The sequence below is a fragment of the Pocillopora damicornis genome, chromosome 11 (assembly GCF_964200805.1).
Source record: "Pocillopora damicornis chromosome 11, jaPocDami1.2, whole genome shotgun sequence".
In the NCBI taxonomy this organism is placed as follows: Eukaryota; Metazoa; Cnidaria; class Anthozoa; order Scleractinia; family Pocilloporidae; genus Pocillopora; species Pocillopora damicornis.
This window is the reverse complement of record NC_142680.1, coordinates 4,110,729-4,132,415: the sequence shown is the minus strand read 5'-3', so window position 1 is coordinate 4,132,415 and position 21,687 is coordinate 4,110,729. Positions and strand designations below refer to the sequence as shown.

The following is a 21,687-nucleotide window of genomic DNA, read 5'->3' as shown; positions in this document are numbered from 1 at the left end:
GGTAGGTGACCATAGTGGTACCATCCATTGATAAGCGAATCTTATACTTTGTTGTCCACTCATTAATACCATAAGCTCCTTGAGTAGCAACAGCACAGATAACATACTCATACAGAAGATCAATCTGCAGGTAGTCGGCAGGATCAGAATTAGTCTTGGGTGCCCAACCTCGGTTACTTCCATTCAGTCGAGCATAAGAGGGTATATACCCAGAACTATAATACGATGAGGCGGAGAAGCTGCTGTCTGGAATTCTTCCACCACTAGCCAAACCAATAGCTTTCAATTCACAACCTGCAAGGTAAGGTCACCTATCTGAGTAACAAACATACCTCATCGAAACGAAACAGACAGTAGGTTAAAAAAAAAACTTCTTTAAAAAGTTAAAAAATTATCATTATGTCTACCCTACAATATACAAGTAATGCTCATACCGTAAATATATTTATTTTAGGGAGAGATAAAATAAGGTAGTGCAAATAAATACCTTTTGTTAGAAGTACTCCATAAACTTCAACTCTTAGAGCCTTCCATCCGTAATATGTTGTTGGTTGAAAGCGGATGTATTTTGCTGTAGCGAATTCCTGTAGACTGTTCTTTACGATGCCATTTTGATTTGAGTTTCCGGGAAAGACCTTTAGTTTGTGGTACAAAACAATAAAGCATTATGTCTAAAGGTTCTTGTACTACTGCTTCACGAGCCGCTCCTGCGTATCAGCTTTTTACATATCTCTAATGGCTATGGAAAGACTTAGTTTCTGTTCTTTAAGAACAAACACGAAGCAAGTATGTGACCCTGTATATGACTTCGGGTCAATAACCAAAGGGAAAGCTACATGTAGTTTGTGAGAGATTATGATACAACAACCACTTGTTGGATAAACACACAGAAATATGACATTTCGAAAACACTTTTACACAATGTTTTTATTTTCTCTTACATCGATTACGTACTCTATTTAACAACTAGGCTGATTCTTAACCGAGTAGACACTTCTTTGTTGTCTCTCCTCTTGACTTAAAAATCGAGTCAGTGTTTTGGAAATATTTGCTTTTGGCTTTTATGATATGTACATGAATGTTCACAAGAGTTTTATATGAACTTACCCTATCAACGTTGTTTTCTTGATACGTGACCATAGTGGTACCATCCATTGATAAGCGAATCTTATACTTTGTTGTCCACTCATTAATACCATAAGCTCCTTGAGTAGCAACAGCACAGATAACATACTCATACAGTAGGTCAATCTGCAGGTAGTCGGCAGGATCACAATTAGTCTTGGGTGCCCAACCTCGGTTACTTCCATTCAATCGAGCATAAGAGGGTATATACCCAGAACTATAATGCGATGAGGCGGAGAAGCTGCTGTCTGGAATTCTTCCACCACTAGCCAGACCAATAGCTTTCAATTCACAACCTACAAGGTAACGGCACTCATCTGAATAACAAACATACCTCATTCAAATGAAACAGACAGCAGGTTTAAAAAAACGTCTTTAAAACTGAGAAGAAAAAAAATTACGCCTACCCTACAATATACAAATAATGCTCATACCGTGATGATATTTGTCTTAGGAAGAGATGAAAACAAGCTGGAGCAAATAAATACCTCTTCTTAGAAGTAGCCCATAAACTTCAACTCTTAGAGCCTTCCATCCGTAATATTTTGTTGGTTGAAAGCGGATGTATTTTGCAGTGGCGAATTCCTGTAGACTGTTTTTTGCAATGCCATTTTGATTTGAGTTTCCGGGAAAGACCTATAGTTTGGGGTATAAAATGATAAATCATTATGTCAAAAGGTTCTTAATACTACTGCTTCACAAGCGGCTCCTGAGTATAAGCTATTTGCATATCTGTAATGGCTATGGAAATACTTAGTCTCTGTTGTTTCAGAACCAACACGAAGCAAGTATGTAGCCCTGTATATCACTTTGGGTCAGTAACATAAGCGAGAGGTACATGTAGTGTATGAGAAGTTCTGATACAACAAGCACTTGCTGGATAAACACCCAAAATTATGACATTTCGAAACACTTTCACACAGTGCCTTTATTTTCTGTTGCATCGAGTGTATACTCTATTAAACAGCAAGAAGGAGTCTTGACCAAATAGATACTTCTTTCTTCTCTTTCCTTTTGGCTCAAAAATTGAATCAATGTTTTAGGAGCTATTTAGTTTTGGCTTTTATGATATGTACATGAATGTTCACAAGAGTTTTATATGAACTTACCCTGTCAACATTGTTTTCTTGGTAGGTGACCATAGTGGTACCATCAATTGATAAGCGAATCTTATACTTTGTTGTCCACTCATTAATACCATAAGCTCCTTGAGTAGCAACAGCACAGATAACATACTCATACAGAAGATCAATCTGCAGGTAGTCGGCAGGATCCGAATTAGTCTTGGGTGCCCAACCTCGGTTACTTCCATTCAGTCGAGCGTAAGAAGGTATATACCCAGAACTATAATGGGATGAGGCGGAGAAGCTGCTGTCTGGAATTCTTCCACCATTAGCTAGACCAACAGCTTTCAATTCACAACCTGCAAGGTAAGGTCACTTATCTAAATAACAAACATACTTCATCGAAATGAAACAGACAGTAGATTTAAAAAAAAAACTCCTTTAAAAATTAAAAAATAATAATTATGCCTACCCTACAATATACAAACAATGCTCATACCATGATGATATTTGTTTTAGGGAGATTTAAAATTAGGTAGAGGAAATAAATACCTTTTGTTTGAAGTACTCCATAAACTTCCACTCTTAGAGCCTTCCATCCGTAATATGTTGTTGGTTGAAAGCGGATGTATTTAGCAGTAACAAATTCCTGTAGACTGTTCTTTACTATACCATTTTGATTTGAGTTTCCGGGAAAGACCTGTAGATTGTGGTACAAAATCATAAATTATTATCTTTAAAGGTTCTTGTACAACTGCTTCACGAACTGCCCCTGCGTATCAACTATTTACATATCTCTAATGGCTATGGAAAGACTTAGTTTCTGTTATTTCAGAACCAACACGATGCAAGTATGTGACCCTGTATATGACTCTGGGTCAATGACATAAGGGAGAGCTACATGGAGTTTATAAGAGATTATGATAAAACAACGACGTGTTAGATAAGCACCCAAAAACATGACATTTCAGAAACACTTTCACACAATGTTTTCATTTTCTCTTGCATCAATTACGTACTCTACTTAACAACTAGGCTGATTCATAACCAAGTATATACTTCTTTGTTGTCCCTCCTCTTGACTCAAAATTTGAATCAGTGCTTTAGGAGCTATTGGCTTTTGGCTTTTATGATATGTACATGAATGTTCACAAGAGATTTATATGAACTTACCCTGTCAACATTGTTTTCTTGGTAGGTGACCATAGTGGTACCATCCATTGATAAGCGAATCTTATACTTTGTTGTCCACTCATTAATACCATAAGCTCCTTGAGTAGCAACAGCACAGATAACATACTCATACAGAAGATCAATCTGCAGGTAGTCGGCAGGATCAGAATTAGTCTTGGGTGCCCAACCTCGGTTACTTCCATTCAGTCGAGCATAAGATGGTATATACCCAGAACTATAATGGGATGAGGCGGAGAAGCTGCTGTCTGGAATTCTTCCACCATTAGCCAGACCAATACCTTTCAATTCACAACCTACAAGGTAACGGCGCTCATCTGAATAACAAACATACCTCATTGAAATGAAACAGACAGCAGGCGTTAAAAAACTTCTTTAAAACTTAGAAAAAAAAATTACGCCTACCCTACAATATACAAATAATGCTCATACCATGATGATATTTCTCTTAGGGAGAGATCAAAACAAGCTGGAGCAAATAAATACCTCTTCTGAGAAGTAGCCCATAAACTTCAACTCTTAGAGCCTTCCATCCGTAATATGTTGTTGGTTGAAAGCGGATGTATTTTGCAGTGGCGAATTCCTGTAGCCTGTTTTTTACGATGCCATTTTGATTTGAGTTTCCGGGAAAGACCTATAGTTTGTGGTACAAAATGATAAATCATTATGTCAAAACGTTCTTAATACTACTGCTTCACCAGCCGCTCCTGTGTATCAGCTATTTGCATATCTCTAATGGCTATGGAAAGACTTAGTGTCTGTTGTTTCAGAACCAACACGAGGCGAGTATGTAACCCTGTATATAACTTTGGGTCAGCAATATAAGGGAGAGGTACATCTAGTTTATGAGAAGTTATGATACAACAACCACTTGCTGGGTAAACACCCAAAATTATGACATTTCGAAACACTTTCACACAGGGCTTTCATTTTCTGTTGCATCGAATACATATTCTATTAAACAACAAGACTGAGTCTTGACTAAGTAGATACTTCTTTCTTCTCCTTTCCTTTGACTCAAAAATTGAATCAGTGTTCTAGAAGCTATATACTTTTGGCTTTTATGATATGTACATGAATGTTCACAAGAGTTTTTTATGAACTTACCCTGTCAACGTTGTTTTCTTGGTAGGTGACCATAGTGGTACCATCCATTGATAAGCGAATCTTATACTTTGTTGTCCACTCATTAATGCCATAAGCTCCTTGAGTAGCAACAGCACAGATAACATACTCATACAGAAGATCAATCTGCAGGTAGTCGGCAGGATCAGAATTAGTCTTGGGTGCCCAACCTCGGTTACTTCCATTTAGTCGAGCATAAGATGGTATATACCCAGAACTGTAATGGGATGAGGCGGAGAAGCTGCTGTCTGGAATTCTTCCACCACTAGCCAAACCAATAGCTTTCAATTCACAGCCTGCAGGGTAAAGTCACTTATCTGAATAACAAACATACCTCAACAAAATGAAACAGACAGTAGGTTAAAAAAAGAACTTCTTTAAAAATTAAAAAAAAATTATAATTATGCCTACCCTACAATAAACAAATAATGCTCATACCATGATGATACTTATTATAGGGAGAGACAAAATTAGTTAGAGCAAATAAATACCTTTTGTTAGAAGTACTCCATAAACTTCCACTCTTAGAGCCTTCCACCCGTAATATGTTGTTGGTTGAAAGCGTATGTATTTTGCAATAGCGAATTCCTGTAGAGTGTTCTTTACGATGCCATTTTGATTTGAGTTTCCGGGAAAGACCTATATTTTGTGGTATAAAATGATAAAATGTCAAAAGGTTCTTGTACTACTGCTTCACCAGCCGCTCCTGAGTATCAGCTATTTACATATCTCTTATGGCTATGGATAGACTTAGTTTCTGTTGTTTCAGAACCAACACGTAGCAAGTATGTGACCCTGTATATAACTTTGGGTCAATTATCTAAGGGAGAGGTACATGGACTTTGTGAGAGATTATGATAAAACAACCATTTGTTGGATAAGCACCCAAAAATATGACTTTCTGAATACACTTTCACAGAATGTTTTTATTTTCTCTTGCATCCGTTACATACTCTATTTAACAAGACTGAGTCTTAACCAAGTAGATACTTCTTTATTGTCCCTCCTCTTGACTTAAAAATTGAATCAGTGTTCTAGGAGCTATTTGCTTTTGGCTTTTATGATATGTACATGAATGTTCACAAGAGTTTTTTATGAACTAACCCTGTCAACGTTGTTTTCTTGGTAGGTGACCATAGTGGTACCATCCATTGATAAGCGAATCTTATACTTTGTTGTCCACTCATTAATACCATAAGCTCCTTGAGTAGCAACAGCACAGATAACATACTCATACAGAAGATCAATCTGCAGGTAGTCGGCAGGATCACAATTAGTCTTGGGTGCCCAACCTCGGTTACTTCCATTTAGTCGAGCATAAGAGGGTATATACCCAGAACTATAATGGGATGAGGCGGAGAAGCTGCTGTCTGGAATTCTTCCACCCCTAGCCAGGCCAATAGCCTTCAATTCACAACCTACAAGGTAACGGCACTCATCTGAATAACAAACATACCTCATTGAAATGAAACAGACAGCAGGTGTAAAAAAACTTCTTTAGAACTTAGAAAAAAATAATTACGCCTACCCTACAATATACAAATAATGCTCATGCTGTGATGATATTTGTCTTAGGGAGAGATCAAAACAAGCTGGAGCAAATAAATACCTCTTTTTAGAAGTAGCCCATAAACTTCAACTCTTAGAGTCTTCCATCCGTAATATGTTGTTGGTTGAAAGCGGATGTATTTTGCAGAGGCGAATTCCTGTAGTCTGTTTTTCACGATGCCATTTTGATTTGAGTTTCCGGGAAAGACCTATAGTTTGTGGTATAAAATGATAAATCATTAGGTCAAAAGGTTCTTAATACTATTGCTTCACAAGCCGCTCTTGAGTATCAGCTATTAACATATCTCTAATGGCTATGGAAAGGACTAGTGTCTGTTGTTTCCGAACCAACACGAGGCAAGTATGTAACCTTGTATATCACTTTGGGTTAATAACATAAGGGAGAGGTACATGTAGTTTATGAGAAATTATGATACATCAACCACTTCTTGGATAAACACCTAAAAATATGACATTTCGAAACACTTTTACACAGTGTCTTTATTTTCTGTTGCATCGAGTACATACTCTATTAAACAGCAAGAATGAGTCTTGACCAAGTACATACTTCTTTCTTCTCCTTCCTTTTGACTCAAAAATTGGATCAGTGTTTTAGGAGCTATATAGTCTTGGCTTTTATGATATGTATATGAATGTTCACAAGATTTTTATATGAACTTACCCTGTCAACATTGTTTTCTTGGTAGGTGACCATAATGGTACCATCCATTGATAAGCGAATCTTATACTTTGTTGTCCACTCATTAATACCATAAGCTCCTTGAGTAGCAACAGCACAGATAACATACTCATACAGAAGATCAATCTGCAGGTAGTTGGCAGGATCAGAATTAGTCTTGGGTGCCCAACCTCGGTTACTTCCATTCAGTCGAGCATAAGAAGGTATATACCCAGAACTATAATGCGATGAGGCGGAGAAGCTGCTGTCTGGAATTGTACCACCACAAGCCAGACCAATAGCTTTCAATTCACAACCTGCAAGGTAAGGTCACTTATCTGAATAACAAACATACCTCATCGAAATGAGACAGACAGTAGGTTTTAAAAAAAACCTCTTTTAAAATTAGAAAATAATAATTATGTCTACCCTTTCATATACTAATAATGCCCATACCTTGATGATATTAGTCTTAAAGAGATATAAAAAAAACTAGAACAAATTAATACCTTTTGTTAAAAGTACTCCATAAACTTCCACTCTCAGCGCCTTCCATCCATAAAACGTTGTTGGTTGAAAGCGGATGTATTTTGCAGTTGCAAATTCCTGTAGACGGTTTTTTACGATGCCATTTTGATTTGAGTTTCCGGTAAAGACCTGTAGTTTGTGGTACAAAATCATAAATTATTATGTCGAAAGGTTATGAATGGTACCGCTTCAGAAGCCGCCCTGAAATATCAGCTATTTACATACCTCTAATGGCTATGGAAAGACTTAGTTTCTGTTGTTTCAGAACCAATACGAGGCAAGTATGTGACCCTGCATATCACTTTGGGTCAATAACATAAGAGAGAGGTAAACGTAATTTGTGACAAATCATGATACAACAACTGCTTGTTGGAAAAACACCCAAAAATATGACTTTCTGAAGACACTTTCACACAATGTTTTTATTTTCTCTTGCATCGATTATTTACTCTATTAAACAACAAGACTGAGTCTTCACTAAGAAGATACTTCTTTGTTGTACCTCCTCTTTACTCAAAAATTGAATCAGTGTTCTAAGAGCTATATTTTCGGAAAGACTTCAGTTTTCTAGGGGCTATACTTTTGGCTTTTATGATATGTATGTAAATTTTCACAAGAGTTTTATATGAACTAACCCTCTCAACGTTGTTTTCTTGGTAGGTGACCATAGTGGTACCATCCATTGATAAGCGAATCTTATACTTTGTTGTCCACTCATTAATACCATAAGCTCCTTGAGTAGCAACAGCACAGATAACATACTCATACAGAAGATCAATCTGCAGGTAGTCGGCAGGATCGAAATTAGTCTTCGGTGCCCAACCCCGGTTACTTCCATTCAGTCGAGCATAAGATGGTATATATCCAGAACTATAATGCGATGAGGCGGAGAAGCTGCTGTCTGGAATTCTTCCACTACTAGCCAGACCAATAGCTTTCAATTCACAACCTGCAAGGCGAGGAACTTATCTCAATAACAAACATACCTCATCGAAATGAAACAGACAGCAGGTGTAAAAAAACTTCCTTTTAAGTTAGAAAAAATTATTACGCCTACTCGACAGTGTACTAATAATGCTTTTACCATTATGATATTTGTCCTAGGGAGAGATCAAAACAAGCTAGAGGAAATAAATACCTCTTTTTAGAAGTACTCCATAAACTTCCACTCTTAGAGCCTTCCATCCGTAATATGTTGTTGGTTGAAAGCGGATGTATTTTGCAGTTGCAAATTCCAGTAGACTGTTTTTTACGATGCCATTTTGATTCGAGTTTCCGGGAAAGACCTATAGTTTGTGATAGAAATTGATAAATCACTATGTCAAAAGGTTCTTATACTATTGCTTCAAAAGCCGCTTCTGCGTATCAGCTGTTTACATATCTCTAACGGCTATAGAAAGACTTAGTCTATGTTGTTTCGGACTCAACACGAAGCAATTATGTGACCTTGTATATCACTTTGGGTCAATAACCTATGAGAGAGGTACATGTAGTTTATGATAAATTATGATACAACAACCACTTGTTGGATAAACACCCAAAAATTTGACATCCCGAAAACACTTTCACACAGTGTTTTATTTCTCCTGCATCGATTACATACTCCATACTCCATACTCTAAACAGGAAGACTGAGTCTTGACAAAGTAGATACTTTTTGGTTCCCCTTCCTCTTGACTCAAAAATTGAATCAGTGTTCTAGGAGCTATTTACTTTTGGCGTTTATGTTATGTACATGAATATTGACAAACTTACCCTGTCAACATTGTTTTCTTGATAGGTGACCATAGTGGTACCATCCATCGATAAGCGAATCTTATACTTTGTTGTCCATTCATTAATACCATAAGCTCCTTGAGTAGCAACAGCACAGATAACATAATCATACAGAAGATCAATCTGCAGGTAGTCGGCAGGATCAGAATTAGTTTTGGGTGCCCAACCCCGGTTACTTCCATTCAGTCGAGCATAAGAGGGTATATACCCAGAACTATAATGCGATGAGGCAGAGAAGCTGCTATCTGGAATTGTTCCACCACTAGTCAGACCAATAGCTTTCAATTCACAACCTGCAAGATAAAGTCACTTATCTAAATAACAAACATTCCTCAACGAAATGAAACAGACACCAGGTTTAAAGAAAACTTCTTTAAAAATTAGAAAAAAATATTTGTGGCTACCCTACAATATACTAATAATGCTCATACCGTGATGATATTCGTCTTATGGAGAGATAAAGACAAGCTAGAGCAAATTATTACCTTTTGTTAAAAGTACTCCATAAACTTCCACTCTCAGTGCCTTCCATCCGTAATATGTTGTTGGTTGAAAACGGATGTATTTTGCAGTTGCAAATTCCTGTAGACTGTTTTTTACGACGCTATTTTGATTTGAGTTTCCGGGAAAGACCTATAGTTTGTGGTACAAAATGATAAACTCTTGTGTCAAAAATTTTTAAATGCTACCGGTTATCAAGCCGCTCCTGCGTATCAGCTATTTACCTATCTTTAATGGCTATTGAAAGACTTAGTGTCTGTTGTTTCAGAACCAACCCGAAGCAAGTATGTGACCCTATATATCACTTCTGGTCAATAACCTAAGGGAGAGGTACATGTAGTTTGTGGAGATTATGATACAACAACCACTTGTTGGATAAACACCCAAAAGTATGACTTTCTGAAGACACTTTCACACGATGCTTTTATTTTCTGTTGCATCGATTGCATACTCTATTTAACAACATGACTGAGCCTTAACCAAGTAGATACTTCTTTGTTGTCCCTCCTCTTGACTCAAAATTTGAATCAGTGTTCTAGGAGCTATTTACTTTTGGCTTTTATGATATGTACATGAATGTTCACAAGAGTTTTATATAAACTTACCCTGTCAACATCGTTTTCTTGGTAGGTGACCATAGTGGTACCATCCATTGATAAGCGAATCTTATACTTTGTTGTCCACTCATTAATACCATAAGCTCCTTGAGTAGCAACGGCACAGATAACATACTCATACAGAAGGTCAATCTGCAGGTAGTCGGCAGGATCGGAATTAGTCTTGGGTGCCCAACCTTGGCTAGTTCCATTCAGTCGACCATTAGATGGTATATACCCAGAACTATAATGCGATGAGGCGGAGAAGCTGCTGTCTGGAATTGTACCACCACTGGCCAAACCAATAGCCTTCATTTCACACGCTGCAGGGTAAGGTCACTTATCTGAATAACACGAATTGAGTTCGACTGCACATTGAGAGTAGGTCTTAGTACACTTCTGTAAAACACTAAAATTCTTCGTAAGATCCCTTGGGGCCAAAGAATGCTTGTTGCGAAAAATTCTTGTCAATCGATGAAGTCGAGTTTCTGAGTTCTTGTGCAGTCGGACTCAAGTTGTGCAAAGGTTCTTTATTAGGTTTTCAATTTTAATTGGTTTTTAATTATCTTCCAATTATTTCTTCTCTTTGTATGTTCTTATTATCCTTTTACACTACAAAAAACTTTTTTACACTTCTTACACGCATATATATATTCATCGTGACATTCTTACTATTCCCTTGAAAGTGACCGAAGTTTTGTCGAAACGTTGTGTTTGACCGTTCATTTTTATTGTCAAACCATGACAATTAGTCCATTTTTATGCATAAAGTTTCTTGACGAACGAAACAATGGCAAAAATAATAGACTATACTTGAAACTACTGAAGTCTGTCTTAGAATAGTGCCTGCCAGATTAAGGTAAAGGAATACTTTTCCATACTATGTTTACAGTACTTCAAAGTCCGGGTGTCTATTCAAAATTTTAAAGGAACTCTGTTAGCACATGGAGATAGCTTAAACCTTTATAGATAAAGAGGCAATAGAAACAGGATTTCCTTGTATCCCTAGTATTAATTGAAGAAAGTGTGGTAGGGGGTCGCTTATTCGGGAAAGGAAGTTTCTAAAAGCGTGGGCGCTTATTCGAGGAAATACGGTAATTATAAATTGGTATATCGCCAGTCAGCCAATGCAGTGCTGGTTATTCGCTTTCTGTTCGACGCTCGTCCCAGACACATGTCGTTAACTAAAAAGGGCAATGGTTCGAGGCAAACTACGAGTGAATGGCGGAGCAGAAGCAGATGGCCTTGCTCCCCTGCCGCGGGCGTGCGCCCGTGTGAATCGCGCACCTTGTTCGCTTGAGAAACACAAACAAATAATGATTGATTCATTACGATTTCAAAACGCATATTGGAAAGGATAATTGCAATTTTGTGTATGCTTTCAGAAAGCTCAAATGTAAGAAAAATGGATAAATTTGTGTCCGGAGAATTGGAAAAGACTCGCTTCTGAGGCAGATATGACACCAGCGAGACCTCAAAGCGTGCTTAAAAGCTGAATCAACGACGATCTAAATAAAAATTTTTGACGACAAAATCTCAGATAATGACTTGTATTACATTAAAACTTACCCTTGGTATGATTCTCTACCAGGTTGTTCCATTAGCTTCAAAACACAAGTTTGTCAAGGATGAGAATGAATTTTTTTTGTCAGAAAGATTCGTGGCGTCCTTTTACCTCGAGGGACTGTTTGGACTGAATGTTCACAAGTTGCTCTATGTATTAGCATTTAGTAAATGAAGCGAATAAACCCAAATTTATTCAATTGTTTGGCTACATTTTGCAATATGCTTTGGAAAGGATTATTTTGAAAAAAAGCTGGGCGCCATAAATACACGATAAACTCCTCTACAATACTGACAGAGTATTTTGAGCGTTTGAAAATATATTTGAAATGTTTACGTGTCTGTAGGAATTTTCCATTTCAATCGATTTCACTCAAGCGATGAGAATCACAAGGATTTTGCTGGGAGATATTACAACTATGGAAAATTTGAAACAATATGTAGAAGAGCTGGTTATACCAACCAGAGAGGGATATTACATTTTTATAAAATCTTTTACGCCCAAAAATCAGTAATTTTATTCTCCATATTGTTCTTTACACAATTCCTACCGTGCTGACAATGAAAACTTGATGAATAATCAGGCAGCGATAATTTCCTTTATTCTCATGAGCTTTATTTTTGTTTAAGTGGAGATACCGTAGATAGAAACCAGATGCTGGTCATTCTTGGGGGATTATAAAATAAATTTACCTCTTCCTTGCTTGCTAGTTTGTCGGCTGTTAATGTCCTAAGCTGAGAAATCATTTTCGAAATTTCACATTTGCCCTCCAAGCTTCGCTTATTATTCATTGTTCAGATATAATCAGCCGACGCTTCAACGGATTTACTCACTAAATAACCTGCCCCATAAAATTTAGAGAACTGGGTTTTTAACCCTTCCTTGGAGGAATAAAACGTCGACTTTTTGTGTAGATGTACAGTTCTGGGGTGCAATGCAGGAATGTACAAGCTCATCCAAACGGCATACTGGGTGACCCGATTTATGCATCATCCGTGATACTTAATACATACTCCATTATGCATACATTTCTTCGATGAAAAGCAATAGATTATCTTTGAAACTAGCTTTACTTTAGAATAGTGTCGTGTTAAGTGGAAATCTCCTCACTTAATTGTATAGATAAAATTATCGAGCAGATAGGGCAGCTAGAGTGCTTTCCAAGAGTTCTTTCCCGTTTGGCTTTAGGTGAGCACTACATCATTTCAAATCTTCTCGTAAGGTGTATTTTGACTTTCATTACCACGGCATTAGCGATTAAGTTGCGATGGTACGCGGAAGTCTTCTCGAAACTAAAGATACATCCAATCAATTCCGATAATAGTGATAATGAAAGTCAAAATACACCTTACGAGAAGATTTCAAATGATGTAGTGCTCACCTGAAGCCAGAGGAAGAAGTACAACGAGAGAGGCTACGCGGAAACAAAGCTTGAGAATAAACTGCGCCATGTTTCAATTGAGGGTGTCACGGTAAACGATCACGACTGTTTTGCGTAATTAACCGGCCATTAGAGAGCTTATTGCACAAAAGATGTCTTTGTTTTCTCACTATCCAAGTGAGGGGGCAAGGGTTCGCTTCACTCAAACACGTTTACTCTGCATTCAATTTAACTACTCTTTAGTACGCTCATGAAGAAGATATGATAGCCAATACATACTCCATTATGAATACATTTCTTCGATGAAAAGCAATAGATTATCTTTGGAACTAGCTTTACTTTAGAATAGTGTCGTGTTAAATGGAAATCTCCTCACTTAATTGTATAGATAAAATTATCGAGCAGATAGGGCAGCTAGAGTGCTTTCCAAGAGTTCTTTAACCTGAAATTGAAGCAAGTTTTGCCACCCGACAGCTTCAATGAAAATGGCTTCAGATTCTCTGTCTGTTTGATTAATAATGTAAAGCGACTTTCGTAAATTTTTCTTTCCTTATGAGCAAGTTAAATATGCAAAAAGATTTTTGGATTTCCCGTTTGCTCTAAGATGATCTTTTCACAACAAGAATAAAACCTGGAGTAGCTAATCTTTTTAGAGTTGATTCTGTCGGCATTAGCGATTAAGTTTCGATGGTACGCAGAAGTCTTCCCCAAACTAAAGATACATCCAATCAATTCCGATAATAGTGGTAATGAAAGTCAAAATACACCTTACAAGAAGATTTCAAATGATGTAGTGCTCACCTGAAGCCAGAGGAAGAAGTACGAGAGAGGCTACGCGGAAACAAAGCTTGAGAATAAACTGCGCCATGTTTCAATTGAGGGTGTCACGGTAAACGATCACGACTGTTTTGCGTAATTAACCGGCCATTAGAGAGCTCATTGCACAAAAGATGTCTTTATTTTCTCACTATCCAAGCTAGGGGGCAAGGGTCCGCTTCACTCAAACACGTTTACTCTGCATTCAATTCAACTACTCTTTAGTACGCTCGTGAAGAAGATATGATAGCTGGATATTGGATATTGGCCGAGTTCTTTTTTTTCCGCATCTCTTCGCTTTATCAAGAAGCAAGTATGATTGGTTTATTTCAAGAGCCAAGAAAGAAAGCAACTGTGTTTGTGGCACAACACAGCACGAGAGTCCATTATGTTTTCTTTGTTTTGACTCTATTCTGCAACTTTTTGCGACTTCATCGCTGACATTGTCCAAGAATTACGAACTTTGTAAGTTTGCGCGGGATCAAAGCGGGAAATCCTGAACGGGCAAGAGGGACCCATCTTTGTCGCTTGGGTAACCAATCAGAACACTTCGCTTATAAAAATATCATTTCCTTTTTTCGAGGTCGTTTTATTGACAAAAGTCATCTCTAAGCTGTTCATTCTATTCATCCAGAATATCACATCTACCAGGAATTTCCTATGCGGACATATCGGAAAACTGACTTCCGTTCGAGGGACTATCTACAAATAACTATGGGGAGTTGACATATTCCGCAGCTAAGACCCAAGGCCCCTTCTCTGCCAATTTAATTCCATTTGGTTTAACGTCAAATAGTTTCAGTAATGAAGGTTTTCTTCAACGAAATTTTCAAGAACTAACGGCCGGACGCAGTCAAAGTAAAAAAGATACTCTTAAACTTTGCAGAAGATTATTTAATCAGTAACAGAGCCGATCACTCCAAAATTCATAAAACATACATAGAAAATATTAATAATGAGATGGAGAACCATATTAAGATATAGCCATGATTTTCAACAATTATCAATTTCAGTCAATAAATCAATCAAACAATTATTATATGAATATGAATCTAAAACTAACGTACTAACTATATACGTGAACTCTATCCTTTACATTAGTAAAAATATGTTTCAATGTGCTTTGCACGTTTGAATTCCAAATTAATCGTTCAAAGAATATATCAGTTACCATTTAATTACCAAAAATCTAACTCTTTGCACAATTCTATCTTACTTCTGATAAAAATACAATCTTATAGAAATTCTGATGTATTAATTGAAAACAGTGTGAATTAAATTCAGATAAAAAAAGAGAAAATGCAAAAGGCACCATAACCCTCCAAAACAAACTATAAAACTACAAACCACTTTTAATCTAACACTGTTGAAAGAAAACGATAACTATGAAACTTAATAGACTTTTAAGAAGAGACATCATGAAATATGTAAGTTATCAAAAACTTTCCTTTACAATTAACTCAAAAAAAAAACCCACAAAACTCTATAAATGTAATAACTTCTTGTGATACACCTAGTACCTCTTTCATTGCATAATTAAAAAAGAAGGATAACACAATTCATGATATTGCCATAATCCTAGGCCTCGCACGGACACATGCTTGTTTGTCAAGTTACCATAGCAAAATCTGATGTAAATTTATCAACAATCAAGCGGTGAACATCTTCCAGCTGACAACACCTTCACTTGCACGGACGCATTTTACCTACTTCCTATGACAAAAAACTCCTTTTTTAACTAAAATATGTAATAAAAACGTTTTTAGCAAAACTTTTTTAGCAAAACTATTAGGGGGAAAAGGCCACCCGCTTAGAGGTAACTATGATTTGTTACAAAAATTTGAATATGAGGGGAAAAACCTGCTTCGTAAAAAAAAAAGATGTGCGTCACTCCTTTCTGTCAAATCTTTTTTTTTACTTTGCAATGCTTTTTAGCATTCTGCAAAGTTTGAGTACGTACTGAAAGAGTCTAAGTAAGCTAGAACTGTTTTGTAACATAACATGTACAGCTCCTGAAAGATAAAAACAAAAAAAAACACCTTAGGCTCACGAAGGATATGCTATTGATCTGTGAGCGCCCAGCATTGTGCAAAGTAAGCTTAAGACGTGAAAAAGCAGCAAAAACTATTAAACATGATGAAAAACGCGACAGAAAAGAGATCAGACGACATACTAAACTTGCAGACGTATCTTTGAAGTGACTATGTTGTTTCTTACAAATCCAAAAGGGATGACTTCTCCTGTGATTCCTTTGATAAATTTCAGCATAATGGGAAGCTCAAGCGTAGTTTATTGGGCGGGAGGGGGGGGATGAGCGCAACCCGCCCCTCCACCCATCCCCAGGTAGATATCCTGGAATTCTGTTACATCCCCAACTCACCCCGAGGTAGAACTCCTCTGTTACGCCCTTGACAATTTACACCTGAACAAAGCTATAACAATGGATCATGACACTTTTAACTTACCAGAGTGTTGACTGCACCTGGTCTCTTTGCTCGAACTAGTTTTACAGTCTGTAAAACATCAACTGTTTGTTCAGTCTTGACTCGTTCGATCACTGACATTATGGTGGCTACGCAGCCACTACGACCAGTACCATCACTGTAGAAAGATAAACGGAGAACTGATCAAGAAAGTTGAAAAGTGTACAGTGGTGGATTCGTATTACAGGTTCTTGCCTTTGTTCTCCTAGCATCGAACTTCCAAAGTGTCAAGTATCCACTGTTTTCAGAAAGATAAAACCATTAACACCGACCACGCCGGATACAGTCAACTAAACTGTTTCCTGTAAATACTGTATCTGTTGTAGACAGTGTGGATAGCTTTATCCATTGTAGAAAGTGAATAAACTAAGCTGTATTTACTGTAGATAATGTATATTGATTATCTAATTGTCACAATGGGAAAAACTGTATATACTTTAGAAAGTGTAAATAGTTGTATCTAATAGAGACAATTTAGATAGCTGTATGTACTGTAGACAGTGAAGGTGGCTCATCTGATATAGTCAGCGTGGATAGCTCAATCTAACGCAGATATTGTAAATGGGTGCCTGTAGATAGAGGTAGATAGCAGTATCTAATGTAGACACTCTTGATAGTTGTATCTTTTTTAGACAAGATATGTTGTTTTATGTTCTGTTTACAGTCTGAACGCGTTATGCAAAAAGTATGTACATAAAGTCATACATGATTCGAGTAGCCATACGCTATTCTAGCATAAGTGCACAATTATTAGCCAAACGCCTAGTAGGTTTAGAATCACTTCTATTACAACATTTAAATGTATGATAACATCAATAAGAGACGTGCTCTTTATACCTGCACTGGAAAACTATGACTCTATTTCCTGATTGCTGCTGAGACTGCTGTACAGTAGTCATCAGGTCAAGTATATCCTGGGGATCTGGGCATGAGTTTTCATTGGCCCACCCAGTGTATTGTATATGCTGCAAAGTTGACGTCTTCTTAGGGGGCTGAAGAAAGAATTTAATTAGAAGCAAATCAAACTATTCTTTTTAGGAACACGAGGTCAAGTTATTTTAAATTAGTTATCGCGTGGGCCGCATAGTCCCACGTGATCACATGGCCAGGTCTTTTTTTTGTTGTTGTCGTTAAGAACTCAAAATCCCCCAGGAACGTTCATTCCTTGCTTTGCTCGTCAGGAAGCCTCGCAGAACTTGTAAATACTTAGATAAAGTATGAACTTACTTTTTATTTCATAAAACATTGCGATTTATTTTTTCATGCTTGTTGTACAATAAACTTAGTGGTGAATTGAATCGTGGGATTGTCTGTAACGTTCCCAAACACATTCCGTAATGAACAAAAATCAATTTTCCACGCAGGATTAATTTGATTATGTAAAATGAAACATTGAAATTCGAAAAACAAACAAACAAAAACAAATCAAAAAGGAATTATTTAAACCACTAGATTCCGCAATTATGAAAACGTTCAGAAAATCTCGTGTTCATTCAAACGATCTCCTCTTCTTTATATTTTCCTCTCCACTCATCACCTTTCTGCCAGAGAGTATTTTGATTCAGAAAGGAAAAAAATTACTCATTGGCCTCTCTCCTAATAATGAAATAGTTAAGGTCGAACTCCCGCGCATCAAGAATGCACAAACGCCTCCTGTTGGTATAGATAAAAGTTTCCTCCAAACTAACCAGAAAAAATGGGACCTTACAATTCGAGAACAAACAAACTGTACCGCTGCATTCTCGACGCTGAATCCTCTGGTAGTGATATTGTTTGAAGTTTCTTGGGACAAAAGCTGGACAGTGACTTCACCATACTTGGCAGATCCCTCGCTTGGCCAGTATTGCGGGTAAATCTAAAAAAGAAAAGCAGTGTTACAAGTATTATCCGTGAAACGAATAACTGAATATATGTGATATTAAGGTGGGCATGATAGTAGGAAGGATTTTCCGAAAAAGAGTTTCAACTATAGCGTCTCACTGACATTTGAGAGCATACTCAGTAAGTCAACCACTGTAAAATGTTACTTTCTCTCGACGATGAATGGTACCAATGGCTCCTCATTCTAAGTGTTGAGATGATAACCGAAACACAGTGACGCGTCCTGCCAAAATTTCTTAATAATTATTTCTTTACCAATTTGTTTAACGAATAGTGGTAGTCTATCAAAGTTCACCACAGATACCAATAGTAACCCATATCAGTAGCTGGCTGTCTTGAAATAAATCACGTGATTTCTAGCACAATCTAGCATAGCTCTAGGATGTTGATTAGGCGTATTTTGCACACTTCGTTGCAAACATAGAGTGAAGAGTGTTGCTATATGCTTTTCAAAAACATGCCATGATTTTTACCTGCTTTCCTTCTTCCAAGTTATTCAACATCACAACTGTGCTAATATCATATTGAGAAATCATGAGCCAGAAGTCTATAATGGTGCAGTCTAACGGAGCTTGTGTCAGGATGTATGCATTACGTTGTGTGTAGTCCTGATAAATAAAAGATCAAAGAAAAATATGGACGTCAAGTTAAGCAACACGAATATACCAATACGAAAAGAATAATAACACCACAACCCAAGAAGGAAAACTTGAATAGAAATAAAGATCTTTTTATGGGTTGACTGAATTAAAAAATCTACTATACGGACACGTTGCAACAGAAAGCTTTCTAAAGAACCCGAAAATACGGAGTCTTTTCTTATTAGCACGCTAAAATTACAGAATATATTATGAAAATTTTACAAGGGCATTTTTGCACTTACATCCACATAAGAGGCATTGATGTAACTCTTTTCTTGTGAAGACGCTTGTAAATGCACTCGAGCATTGTCTACTAATACAAAATCGAATATAAGTGTTTAATGTTTAATAAAATTAAAGGCATTTGTGCAAACAAAAAATATACTTAACAAAAGTTATAAGGATTGTCTCAGATCTATCGTTTGGAAACATTATTCAATGTGTGGCACCACCTGAAATTTGGAGTGGAAAGTTAGGGAACCAGTTGTCAAATTTTACGCATTTTAGTTATCCTAGAGATACTTCAAGCTAGTCGACGCAAGTTGTCCTAAAACACAACACAGCGACTTAACCATCACTTAACAAATAGAGAAGCCTTGACTATGCTGTGTTCTGTTGTAAAAAACGCAGGAAGCGGCTACAACACGAAAGAAGAGTATGGAGAAACACTCCACCATGTCTCGTGTTTCTCCCCACTTCGTGAAGTTTCACTTTTACATAACGAACAAAACAAGAGATGTCCGGGAAATGGCCGGTACAAATTGGCGGATGGCGTGACAGCTCTAGCTCAGCTCCGTGCTCTGTACTCTGATAGAGCAGGCTCTTTCAACCAATGAAAGGGTGCGTTATAGTCTCTTATAGGCTATAACCTTAGTTAATCAAAAGTAACAAAATGATAGAGTACGATTGATGATCTGTAGCTTGGACAGCGCACTAATCTAATAGTGCACGATTCATGCCTGTAACCGCACAGTAAGAAAGGATAGTTCGCGCGTAATCAATGTGTATTTTGTTCCCAAAATGCTCTGACAGTTTTGATTGTTCAGTAACAGAACTTTCTGTCGTCCAAATCTATCTTGTGACAAAAAAAACTAACGTTACTTGTGGTCTTTTGATTTCGTTGATCACTGGTAAGATCACAGACCGAATGAGACCCCTTTCGGTTTAAGACTCCGCTAGAAAACAATTCAGGAGTAAGCAAAAGTTTTGTTTAGTGTTTTGGAAACAATGCAAACAAAGACAAAGGAACACTTACGCGGAACAATGTTGGGGAACCTGTTCTTGACGACGTTTGCGGGCATAAATGCGTTCGTTGCTACTTCTTGAGAAGCGTGGGCGTCTGTTACAAGCTCCAAGCACTACAACACATAAAATTCTCTCAGTTCGTCCTATCCAATTTTAATTCCCTCCATCTTAAGCCATTTTTGTTCGGTCTTGGTTAATTGCTGTTTCCATAGCATTTTTGTTTCTTACCGAACTAATATATTGCTGTTTCATTCAGGCTATAGGTAATCTTTTTTTTTTCTCGTGCTAAACACACACACACACACAAATTAAATTAATAGAAAAGTGAAACAAAATATTGTGATGTAAGATCAACAAATTACAGAGTAGTTCATCTGCCACTAATATGTATGTTAAAAAGAAATTTGCAGAAGTTATCCATGAACAAAAGCACGCTTTGTATTTTGATAATTACGTCTGACAATAATTTTTCGAGATTTTTTTGTCTTTAAGAACTGTAGATGAGATATGAACATGAAGTTAACAAAGTCACATTGACACGTCTTTAAAAGAATCTCCAGAAGCAAGTAATAAGCTGTCTTGTCAGCATTTACGTTTACGCACAATTAACAACATATAAAACCAAACTCAGTTTCTAGGAATAGTTAACACTTGCCTTCAACTCTCGTTCATATCCAGTCTTTTTGGATGGTTTATGCACCTTGGCAAGCTTGTTCGTCGCAATTCGTAGGTCCTGAGGGATAATCTCTGTATTTCCACATACCAAGGTTTCCATCACTGCTTGGTGCAAGAAAACATACTGGTCCTATGTAGAGATAAAGTACAAACCAATACTGTTGCAAAGGACAGTTTTTGATGAAGCTAGATTTAGGAAATTCCTCACCGTCAAACTAAAACATCCACGACAAATACACCCTGTATCCTCGCTACCAACCAAAACATCATCGTTTTTAAAACCGTGACCGTTCCTGGCGTTGGCCGAAGAGCAAATCTGAACTCCACAAAGAAGGTCGGCCATTTTTCCATATATCACTCGTATTCTCAAATTATTCAAACCTGATTTACACACCATAGACTAAAGTTCGGTTTAACTGAGCATGTTTTGTTGGTGTGAATGAGTTATGAGATACTGAGGAATGAGTTACTTAATGCCCCTGTATATTTATTGATCGATTGATTACTCTAGAAGTTTAAAAAAAGGGGTGCTCACTGTGATATTCATTTTTACATAAACTCTGTATTGTACTAAATTTTCAGATGGAAATTGAGAAAGGTTAGGATTTTCTATAAAGTAATTTGGGTGTCATATCGAAATCATAAAAAGGCCTTTGACAGTCATCATAATGACCAGGCTTGGGTTATTAAGACACCGTATCAGTTTTACTATCATGACACACTCTTTTTAAAGATACACTGGGGGAAAGTAAATAGGACTTTTGCTGCTGTTATTCTTAAGGAAAACGGTTAAATTTGTTAGCTTACATCTTTCTGAATCATATGAGGACGAGATCTACGCATGACTTGCACGTAATTCTGTATAAAC

At 37.1% G+C, this 21,687-nt stretch overlaps 1 protein-coding gene across 3 annotated transcripts in view; it reads right to left on the bottom strand.

Moving 5' to 3' along the window:
* Positions 1-14,773: 14,773 nt before the first annotated feature.
* The window catches only part of LOC149037084 (receptor-type tyrosine-protein phosphatase S-like), a 38,014-nt gene continuing 31,100 nt past the window's right edge, over positions 14,774-21,687 (bottom strand). For all 3 annotated transcript variants that reach the window (XM_089186884.1, XM_089186885.1, XM_089186883.1), the window contains exons 30-38: positions 21,627-21,687; positions 20,800-20,949; positions 20,155-20,257; positions 19,142-19,212; positions 18,732-18,866; positions 18,110-18,232; positions 17,215-17,369; positions 16,360-16,495; positions 14,774-15,906 (exon numbers count right to left, since the gene is read on the bottom strand). The exon at positions 21,627-21,687 is cut by the window's right edge and continues 75 nt beyond it. In XM_089186884.1, coding sequence (XP_089043010.1) covers positions 15,826-15,906; positions 16,360-16,495; positions 17,215-17,369; positions 18,110-18,232; positions 18,732-18,866; positions 19,142-19,212; positions 20,155-20,257; positions 20,800-20,949; positions 21,627-21,687 — 1,015 coding nt within the window. In that variant the 3' untranslated portion in view covers positions 14,774-15,825. The remainder of the gene's footprint in view (positions 15,907-16,359; positions 16,496-17,214; positions 17,370-18,109; positions 18,233-18,731; positions 18,867-19,141; positions 19,213-20,154; positions 20,258-20,799; positions 20,950-21,626) is intronic.